The sequence below is a fragment of the Castor canadensis genome, chromosome 5 (assembly GCF_047511655.1).
Source record: "Castor canadensis chromosome 5, mCasCan1.hap1v2, whole genome shotgun sequence".
NCBI classification, from domain to species: Eukaryota; Metazoa; Chordata; class Mammalia; order Rodentia; family Castoridae; genus Castor; species Castor canadensis.
The window spans coordinates 166,766,311-166,777,290 of NC_133390.1; the positions used below are offsets into that span (position 1 = coordinate 166,766,311).

Consider the following 10,980-nt stretch of genomic DNA (forward strand, 5'->3'; position numbering starts at 1 on the left):
GCCTTCTACCCGTGAGGCCTAGCTCTCCTTTTGCCGAGGGGACAGCTCCCAAGTCTGGCTGATCCAGACCTCAGGATCCTATCAGAGGAGGAAGGCAGGCTAAAAAAATATATAAACTTTTGACACAGAACTTGGGCAAAAACAAAGTAAGAGTAACTACAGCTGTGAAATACATTCTCAGAAAGTGGTCTGCTTGCTGGGCTCTGGGCTTCCTTAGGGGCGTTAGAAAGGAACACACAAAACGCTGGAATGTGGGATTCCATTCTCTTCAGTGTACTTTAATTTGCTTGTTTACACACAGGATCTGTGTATACATAACAGTGGCAAAAGCCATTCTCTAAATACAATCTGGTACTCAGACGATGACAGATGCACATGGAAATGAGTGAGAGACCTCCACAGAGGCAAAATACTCACGGCAGGACTCCGCCCTCAGATGCCCCCAGAGCCTTGTGTTCAGCTCCTGGGGACAACAGACACTTTTCACAAGATGATATGAGACGATTACAATGGGTGATCCAGACTCCAAGTGACCCCCAAGAGATGTTAGTTTCTCTGCCTTCTCTGGAGGAGCTAGAACATTCCAAAGTTGTCAAGAGAAAGGAGGTGGGGAGCTAATTGCCTACTAAGCACATATGGTCAGCACTTTAATACGCATCCCTTCCTCGAATCCTAACAGTATCACCTGCACCTTACAGATGAGGAAGACAAGGTTGCCCACATGGTCGCATGGCCATTGGGAGTGGTACAACGCAAGCCTGCATCCTATCATTCATGCCATGCCGTCTCACATGGGAGGGAGTGCATGCTCCTGAGAAGGCAAGGGGGCTGAGGGGACTAGGGATATAGCTCAGGGGTAGAGGGCTTGCCCAGAATGCGTGAGATGCTGGGCTCCATCCCCAGCACCGTGGAGGAAAAAGGTGTGGGGGGAGGCACCAAAAGTGAGCAAGTGGTGGAAGCCCCATCCATACACAGGCTGGGTAGGGTAACTGACAGCTCCCATAGGATCAATTTAGTGTTACGCCTGGATCAGACCACATGAGAAAAATGTCTGCAGACTGAAGTGTGACAAATGAACTTCTGGACAGAACTGTGCCTGTTCCCTTTTGGTGCTGAACATGAAACACAGACTTCAACCCCTGTGACAAGAACATGAAACAGAGACTTCAACCCTGTGACAAGCCCCTGCCATCTGTACCAGTCCCACCTCCCAGGGTATGGGTGGAAAACTCTAGGGGTGACATATCCTCTATGTTAACCTGTCACATCTTGCCAAAGCACCATAATGACAGCCATTGCCTTACCTTTTAATCAACTTTAAAGTTGACTGCAGCTCAATAGGATATGAAATACATATTTTAAATATCTTCATATATAAAAAGATTTACCCTGAAGATATGCTCAGCTCCTAACAAGCTAAGCTTGGGTCGAGTCAGTCAAGTGTAGAGCTTATTAGTCAATGCTATTATCTGGCCCCACTGGGAAAAAGACATCAAAGCAGCTTCATAGGAGAAAGTCTGGGAGCGGAGAGGGGAACTGTGTGTTGTGGGATGGAGGTGACAAACATCTATCCCTTCTCAGGATTCTTAGCAAAGGCACAGAACAGGGTTGGTGCCTGGGAAGTGCTGCAAGGAGGAAAGAAAGGTGAACTGAGTTCAAGGCCAGTGAACAGGCCCAAGTTTTGTGTTGCTCTGTGGATGATACAAGTAGGAGGAGGTGGGGCCAAGGTCACGCCACCTGTCTTTGCAAATAGGCTGGCTTCTTGCTTCAGAGGGAGACATTTTACTTCACTTCTAAACTATCATAATCTTGTCCAATAATAAAAATGCCTTGGGCCACTGCACAGTGACCAATGCACGTATCATATGACTGTACAGTCTATACCACTGACACATGGTCAGGAAAGCTCCGGCACAAATACACATTTTGCAAAATACATCAAATTATTAAAATGCCTGCTTTCCAGGTTTATTCTTAACAGAGGAAACCCCACAAGGTGGAATTTAATACTATAAGCCAAGAGTTTGGTTTGTAAAAACAAATTAGTGTTCTTAAAAAAAAAAAAAACCTCAAAACAATCTACATGGGCCAAAGTGTAGCCTTAAAACTGTGAGTGACTTCAGGAGTTTTGTTGATAAAGAACAAAGCCATCGTTGTTATTAAAAACTCTAAAGCATTCACTGACATTAGAAGAGAAAGAAAGAGTAAGCTTATTGCTCCAAAAACCAACATATAACAATCGACTATGAACACAAAATTATTGTTCATTACATAAAAATCATCCAGGCACCGCAGTTTAACGGCCGTTGGGGAGGCTGATCACAGCCAGGTACAAATATTCAACATTCCTCAGAGGAAACAGATACAACCAGAGAATGTCTCTCAGGCATCTGGGTGTTTCATAAAGAACCCTGTTGTAAATAAACACTTATGCAAAATCAACCAGGGGGAAATGCTGTCAAAATCTCAGCAATGACAGTCACTAAAATGAAGAGAACTAGAACCAGGGAGACAGCAGCAGAGGAGTCCTGCGGCTCTGGCCTCACAACGGATGGACCAGACAGAGGCTTTCTGGATTCTGTCACTTAGCTGAGCCTTATTGCTTCCCTCTAGGGACAAAGGGTCAAGTCCTAAAGTGCCTGATAGGAACAGTGCTATTTAGGACATAGGTGATGTCACCAAGAAGTCTGAGAACTTGCTCCCCAGACTCTACCCACCCCAAAACTGCCTGCAAAGCTTCTTCTCTGAAGTGGGGTAATTCAGCCAGTAACTAAACAAAATCTGTAGAAGACAGATTAGCCACTGTCCTACTTCTCCCCCTTGTTTCTCTTTTATTTCTTATAACTGTCTTGCTTCAAACTAGAGCTCTGTGGAGGAAGTCCTGGGGAGAATGATTTCAGATACCAACACCCATATGTCCCATACCAGCCCAGCAAACCAAACAAGGTACCAAACACTTTCTGGGACAAGTCATGGAAGTAAACGGCTGTGCACAGAAACATCAACACCCAAATGAAGGTCAGGAAGCCCAGAGCGATGACCAGGGTGGTGATGGCAGTGTGGAGGTGATGGCTCCGGTCTGTCTTCACCTCATGCAGCACAGCCATCTCCTCCACGATCATGAGGGCGCAGAAGGTCAGGAGGAAGCAATGGCCTGAGATGTCAAAGCCATACCAGAAGCCCCCTTCCCGGTGGCACTGCTGCTTGCTTTGGTGCTCCTTTCGGACCCCCTCTAGCGTGGGTGACTGGTAGCAGCTGCCTGTGTAATGCTCGATGTTGGAGAAGAGGGCCGTGCAGACATACCAGATGGCTGTGCCCACGAGCAGGGTGCTCAGCCGCCGCAGAACCAGGCCAGCCTTGCCTGTCAGGTGGTAGTTGGTGAGGGCAATGAAAGGGAGGAGGAGACAGAACGTCCAGGCCCAGGCCATTTTGACAAAGTACCTGACAGAAGAGGAAAGTGCAAGTGAAGAGGTGACATGTCAGAGAGCAAACAACATCATGGCTTGGGTCTTTAGGCTCCCAAGGGAGGGGAACTGAGAGAAACCATTCAAAGCTGTGGATCCTAACAGCTAGATGGTTAAGTCTTTGTTATCTGCCTCCCTTACTAACTACTTTATTTAACCCTTAACTCCAGGAGGTAGCTACTACTGTCAGCCCCATTTTTACAGATAAGGCAACTGAGGCACGGACAAGTGTCATGCCAAAGTGGAGGACATAAGTGGTAGATCTGGGGACTGGGGGCGTGGCTCAAGTGGCAGAGCACCTGCATGAAGCCCTGAGTTCAAACTCCAGTACCAACAAATAAATAAAGTTAAAAAAAAATAACAAAAAACTAAGTCTCATAAAAAAAAGTGGTGGAGCCAGTATTCAAATCCAGGTCTGTGATTTTAGCTCTATGTTATTTACTCGGAAACCAATAATACCTGAGCATCGTCCCTAAGATATTTAGAGAAAAAATAATAATTGAGCATCTACCAATTGCCTAGCACTTTCACACATTCACTTTCCAGAGAACACTCCCAATTACCCTAGGCGGAACCGTTTTATAGATGGAATTTGAGGCTCAGGAAATTCAGTTCCTTGTCCAAGGCTATGTATTCAGCAGATCAAACCTCACTTTGCCCAGCAGCCCCAAAGCCCACACCCTTTCTTCCACACCACTGTTCTTTCCTACTTGGCACAAAAAGTTTCGCAACGAAGAGCTTTACTTCAAGCTAGAAGACCCGGGCTCAAATCCCAACTCTGACTTAACTTGTTACTCCACCTCTCTAGACTCAGTTTCCTTGGCTATTTGACAGAGCTGAGGGCACCAAATGGTTTTCCAGATTCAGTGAGTCACCACTAGTTTCCTCCCATTAACTAGCATTGTGTCTTGGCACAAAACACCAGAATCCATGGCTACCCCCAAACAACAGAGACTGGTGTGCCAGGTTTTTTGGTTTTTAGCTCACCCAAGCCAAATAAAGCAGCAGCTGCCTCCTCTGCCTTGCCTGTGCTCATGAAAGGTGGCTGACCTGGGGACCAGCAGCAGAAAGCACACTCCAAAGACTTGAGGCCACTACAACCCTCATGATCTATTCTTAGCCCAGCAGCTGAAGATGGGTGAAGACCAAGGCGGGCCAAGGACAGAAGCCTCTTTCCTAGTTCCAGTGGCTTATCAGCCACCACCCAAGGGCCTGTCACTAAAATCCTCACTAGTACAAATAACAAGAGACTTGGCAGAGCCAAGCAAAACCTGTCAGGCATCCGGCAGAGCTGCCTGGGACAGAAACCAGGGTTTTAAGCAGATACTCAAAGTTGAGCTGGAGATGCTACCTGCAAATGCTAACTCAGAATCATTTGGCTCACACCAGGGACTAGTTTCAGCCTTCAATTTCTCTTTATTGTCACAGCAGTGTTTTGTAAAATAAACTTACAATCTAGGAGTTAAAAAAGAAAGAAAAGAAGTGGTGGGCGGAGTTAAGGAGATGTCCCAAAGAGCCAAGCTGGGATTGCTGTTCTGGGACATTGCCATGCACTTTGGGCGACTTGAGGTCCAAGGAAATCCAGGGGAAAGGTCAGAAACCAGAGGGCTGCCTTCCTCTGCCAGCACGGATGGGGACTCTGCCCCAGGCTGGGAAAAGATCCACAGGTGGGGGGAAGGCGCGGGGGTAGGAATCCTTAAAAGATGATGATGGGATTCTTTCTCGGGGGACGGGGGATCTGATACAGGGTCTGACCCAGGCAGGCTGGAGGGAGGTGACATCTCCCCAACAGGACAGGGCACGGCTCCTCACTCCAAGGACAGGAAAGGCAGCCGCGACTCCGGCCCCCGCAGACGCACAGACCCTGCTTGTCACAGCCTGCCCGGTCAACCTCGGGCTGTCCAATGGGAATCCGAGGCTGGAAATGCCAGGGACACCAGCGACTGCAGGGTCCCCGCGCCCAGGGACGCGCCGAAGGAAGGACGGACCCCTCCCCTTCCCCAGTGACCCGTCCGCCGGGCTGCGAGCCCGGCTTGTCCTTGTCGGGGGCGGCGCGCACTGGGGACCCGGGCGCACTCACACGTTGAGGACGTTGCGCTTGTTGCTCAGGTAGCTCTCGGGCAGCGGGGACAGCTCCTTGAGGACCGAGCCCGCCAGCATGGAGGCCGCCAGCACCCAGGGCAGGTACCGCCGCACGGCCGCCCGCGCCAGCGTCCCGCGGAGGAACCACGCGCAGCGCTCCAGATGCTCCATGCCGAACCTCGTCGGCCACCGTCCACCTCCGGGCGCCCTCTCGGCCACCGTCTAGTCCTTCGCCCGCGCGGGCGCCGCCACTTCCATTGTGCGCATGCGCGCATCCCCTCCCTCCCCCCCAGGCTCCACCCCCTCGTGGAGCGCGTGCGCTCCCTCTCGTGGCCACGGGCGGTCTCTGCACCGCGCGGGTCTGCAATCCTGCGCGCTGGTCCTGTCCTCTTCCGTCTCCACCTCGCCGCCTAGCGGCGCGCTCTCAATACTGCATTTGGCCTCTGCGTCTTGCTCTGGTCCCTTGTGGGAATATTTGCAGATTAGGGAAGAATAAATGTAGCCCTGTAGGACTGGAGCAGTGGTCACAGCAATATTTAGTCTCTCTTGGAGAAGTGGAGACAGCTCCTCCACCTGGCTTTCTCATCTGTGAGACGAAGACAAGAGTTAATGAGCCTTTCCCAAGAACAAGCTTATAAACCCAGAGGTTCCTCATGGTGATCCAAGTATAGGGAAAGTAAATCCAGAAAATAATTACCAATTTTAAATGCTAAATCTTACATTTTAATTTTACCTCCAGTAGCTGTGTGTATTGAATGAAAATGCTGGGAGGTGGTAGGTAATGGAGATCACATGAAGTGAGGGTGACCCAGCACCCAGTTTATCAAGAGCTCACCCTCCACCCCCTGCTGAGCTGGAGTCTAAATCAGGGTTTCCCAGCCTTGAGTCCTTCCTTTGCCACTGTCTTAGTTTCCTGTGGCAACTGTAACAAATGACCATAAACTTGGTGGTTTAAGAAACAGAAGTTTATTCTCTCACAGTTCTGGCGAATTCCAAAACCAGGGATGCAGGATGGCTCCTTCTGGAGGCTCTGAGGCGGAATCCCTTTCGGACCTTTGTCCTGGCTCCTGGTGACAACTGGCTATTCTTGCCACTCCCCGGCTGTGTCACCAGCACTCCAGCCTCCACCTCCATCTTCACGTGGACTTCTCGCTCCTATTTCTCTTTGTCTTCTCTCCTGTCTTCTATAAGGATACTCACTGGTCATTGGATTTAGGGCACACCCTAAATTCAGGATAATCTCATATTGAGATGCTTAATTTAATTATGTCTGCAAAAACTGTTTCCAAAAAAGGTCACATTCTCAAGCACCAGGTCTTAGAACTGGACAAATCTTTTTTGGGTGTGGGGGAGGGGTCATAATTCAACCCATTGCAGCCACTTTTACTACTTTTGTCATGTTCAAATACCACCAATTTCATTGTTAACTTAACATTTTCTTTAAACAACGCACATTTTAAACTTGAATACCTATTGAATACCTGCCCAAACAAAATTATCCAGGAAATCCTGGACTCTGTGTGCCAGCTATGTTTCTTCTATACAAAGAAAACATTTCTACTGAAATACTCATCATTGCTGGCTGCTTAAAATAACCGTGTGTCCCTATACCGAGAATAGCTACCACAGTTTGGGAAACACTGATTTGTGCCTACCTGATGTCTAAAGTATCCTCTGCAGAGAATCAATAATGAAATGAAAAGTAATAGTTCCTTAAAATTATCAAAAGATGATTTCATGTCTGTAAATTGCATTTATCTGATCAGAGTTCTTCTATGGCAAGATGTCTCTGGGCCTTCAGATTGCTAGTTTCAAAAAGAAAATGCAACAAAAATTACACCATTTTGGCTTTTCATGCTGTGGAATAAAAACAACACGGCCAGAAAGGGATCTGCAGCTTGGAAGTAGTATCAGAAGCCACTGTCTGCTTAAGGTTGTCAGTGCTCAACTGACCTAGTGCTCAACTTGGCCTAGTGGGCAAGGGAGGAGGCCGGGTTTGAGTCGAAGCTCCATCACAGATTAGCTGGTGCTTCCCCCACTGAAAATCCAGGTGCTGTTCCCCAACCCAAGCAAAGGGGAAAGAGCACCTGGTGAATGGAAACCCTGGATCTCACCCAGAGGGGCCATTTTGAAAAGCACTTCCTCACAGTTGCCAGGATTTGCATTTCTGAAAAATAAAAGGAAATGTGTTTGTTTTGTTTAAAACCCTGCAGCTTCATTTCTGGAGATTTTTACAAAACAGATTAAACTCAGTCTTCAAAACCTCAGCAGGTCTCTAGAGTGGTTCTCATATATTTTTTAAAAAGGCTTCACCCCAAGCCAGACACTGATGGCCCATGCCTATAATACTGGCTAATTGGGAGGCAGAGAATGGGAGGATCCTGGTTCAAAGTCAGATGGGGCAAATAGTTCTTGAGATCCTATCTTGAAAAAACCCATCACAATAAAAGGGCTGGTGGAGTGGTTCAAGGTGTAGGCCGTGAGTTCAAACCCCAGCACTGCAAAAGAAAAAAAGTCTGTGATTCATAGGGAATTAAATTCTTCTAGAATAGAACCCCCAAAGTGAGAGTGTTTGTTTCTTTTAAGATCTCTTGACTTTCTTGACTTTGACAATGAATTCTGTCTGTTTTAAAGTACCTGTATCACTTGGTTAAGTGCAAAGAAGATAAAGAAGCATATAGCCTCCACTGTGCTCTGGCCCAAGCTCTTTCTAAACTGGGAGTCTCCATCAAAATTCTATCTAAATACACTTTATAATCTACTTATTCATTTATTTATTTTCTCTCTCACCAACTTGAGTTCAGCTCCTATTCACTGATGCACCCCGAGTGTCTAGAATGGTGTCTGACCTCCACCACGCATTCCAAAAATTTTTGCTGAATACATTTAATAACTTACTGTTGTTGTTGTTGGCAGGGCCTTGCCCACACTCTACCTTTAAACTACACCCCAGCCTAAAGAATCAGCATTAATACACTGATCTAAAGGAAATTAAGGTACTTATTTATTTATTTACTTTTGGTGGTACTGTTGTTTGAACTCAGGGCCTCACACTTGTTAGGCAGGCACTCTACCATTTCAGCCACTCCAGCAGTTCAGTTTTTTTGTTTTGTTTTGTTTTGTTTTTATCTTTGGTAGGAGTGGGGATTGAACCAGGGTCTCACACGTGCTAGGCAACACTCCTCCACTTGAGCCCTGGTTCCAGCCCTTTTGTCTGTATTTTTGTTTTTGAGACTGGGTCTCAGGTCTCCATACCTTTGCCTAAGCTGACTTCAAACTCATGATCTTCCTGCCTCCATCTCCTTAGTAGCTGGAATTACAGGTGTGCCTCACCACACCCAGGTAGTAAATGAAATTTAAATTTTAAATTACTTCTTTCTAACGAGAAGAGAAATAACCAAAAACTAATGGCTATGCAAAGTGCTTTCTGGTCTATGAAGTCTGGAAGAGGCTGTGATGGGAGGATAGTGGGCTCAGCTGAGAATGCCTGACCCATGGAGAAGAAAGGGTCAGGGGAGAGATGATATCCCTCTAAGCCAAGGTCTGAAGGCTTGGCCAGGGCTGAGCTAGAGGAGCAGTGGGAAACCTTCGTTCCAGGAAGAGCCACCAGCAGCCGCCCTTTTGTTGGCTGGAATGTGGGAAATGTTCCCTCCAACTTGGGAGGGAGAGAGGCAGCCGGGTAACTCCCAGCCCAGAGCGCCTGGCTGGCCAGCAGGAGCTGGCATCTGAGCACCAGTTCCTGCAATGCCTCGCTTCTCATTAACCTCTGGCCACTCCCTGGAGTGAGGCAGCTGAGCAAAGCTGGTGTCTGCCAGAGGCTAGACTGCTTCACTGCCCTATGGGAAAGGGTTGTGCTCAGCCCCCAAAGCACACGCCCCAGACTTTCATTCATCATTTGGGCCCACCCCGGCCCAGGTCAGCAGGACCCAGCCTTGCTCATCCTCAGGCTGGAGGGACCCCAGAGCTGCCTTGATGAGCCTCCTGCTCCCTCCTCCTGCAGACTCCAGACCCTACTGTCTCTGGCAGTCACAGGACCCAGGGAGGAGTTGCCTGACTGCCTGAAAGAGTGTCAGTAAAACCAGAAAGAGAAGCAAGCAAATGGAGGTCCCGGTGTGGGGCAGTGACTGCCTGCAGGGTGGAGGAGGCCCTGGATGGAGGGGTTTGGATGACGTAGGCTATTCTCTGCTTCTTTGTCTCAGAGAGTCACATAGGAGTGTGGTTTAAAAACAGTCACTAAACCATAACATATTTCATAAATCTTATCTATTTATGTTCCCAAAATGGTGTTAAAACAAATACATAAGCAAACAATAATAACCACCACAGAACAAGGCACGCCAGACCAAATAAAATGCTAGGTTCTGGGCATAGCCATTGTTGGATTGAGCCTTAAGGAAGTGCCAGGCTCTGGGCTCAGTGTTTAACTGCTCTTGACTTTTCTTCTTCTCACAAGGACCCCACAAATGCAGAGGCACAGAAAGGCTAAGAAACTAGGTCAAGTTCACACAGCTAACAGTCCAGCTGAGATTAGACTAAGATTGAACAAAGGGTTTACCACCACCACCCCACAAGGTCTAGCATCTGGATGGAAGGGGCCACTGATCGCTGCCTGGGAACGCTAAGGACTCTCGTGGCCACAGCGATTGCAAAGCTTATCAGGTCACAGGTGATAGGGTTGCTGGGCAGTACATCAGTGAAGCACTCAGATGTGAATTCAAGTCTAGCCTGGGTGGCCCAGGTCAACTCACTTAAGGGGTTTCCTCCCTAAATAAGTAGGAATAGCGCGCTTCATTTTCTTATTTTGTTGGAGCACAATAAAGTCACCGCCAAAATAAAGATTTGGGGGGGGGGGGTTGTTTATGGTGGTTTGTGGGACAGTAAGGCATCGTGTGCGGTCCCCATTGAACAGATGGGCAGGGTGGCTCAGTCCTCAGCGGGTTGGCCGGAGGTCTGGGAGTTGACCGCGGCCCCGCAGGAATGTGCCGCGCCGTCCCGGGGCGCGGGTGGCCAGGCGTGGGGCGCTGACGCCGGGCCTTTTCCGCTCCAGCTGCGCAGGCCTGCGACGCAGCAAATTCCGCGGCCACACCTGGCTGTGCAGCTGCCCAGGACCAGGGCGAGGATTTCTTAGTCCCCGAGGGCATGGCTTTGACTCTGGATTGCAGGGCCAGGGCGAGGCGGGAGCGCAGAGCATCCCTCCCTCCCGGTCAGGGAACCGCCCCCCTCCTCGATCTCACCCCCTCCTCGATCACACCCCCCTTCTGGATCACAACCCCTCTCCATCCTTGATCGCACCCCCTCCTTGACCGCACCCCCTTGATCACATCGGGGATGGGCGATTGGGCTCTGACACCAGGAGGGTCAGGTGTGCCCTGCTTGGCCCCTCTAAATGCCCTGCCAAAACCCCAGCGCTGAACATATATGCAAAGGTTGCCAC

At 48.8% G+C, this 10,980-nt stretch overlaps 1 protein-coding gene and 1 long non-coding RNA gene across 2 annotated transcripts; one reads left to right on the plus strand and one right to left on the minus strand.

Annotated features, from left to right (window-relative positions):
- Positions 1–252: 252 nt before the first annotated feature.
- Fitm2 (fat storage inducing transmembrane protein 2) lies at positions 253–5,717 on the minus strand. The gene is made up of 2 exons (XM_020173148.2): positions 5,545–5,717; positions 253–3,441 (listed from the first exon to the last, which is right to left on the minus strand). Exons 1-2 carry the CDS (start codon positions 5,715–5,717, stop codon positions 2,832–2,834), a joined length of 783 nt encoding a protein of 260 aa, XP_020028737.1. The 3' UTR covers positions 253–2,831.
- Positions 4,772–7,813, plus strand: LOC141423411 (uncharacterized). Its single transcript, XR_012448272.1, has 2 exons — positions 4,772–5,131; positions 5,574–7,813. It is a non-coding gene; the product is annotated as an uncharacterized lncRNA (long non-coding RNA).
- Positions 7,814–10,980: the final 3,167 nt, after the last annotated feature.

Coding starts and splice junctions, on each gene's coding strand:
- Fitm2 (XM_020173148.2), bottom strand. CDS start 5,717: ATGGAGCATCTGGAGCGCTGCGCGTGGTTCCTCCGCGGGACGCTGGCG. Junction 3,442..5,544: donor AAGCGCAACGTCCTCAACGT/GTGAGTGCGCCC, acceptor CTCTTCTGTCAG/GTACTTTGTCAAAATGGCCT.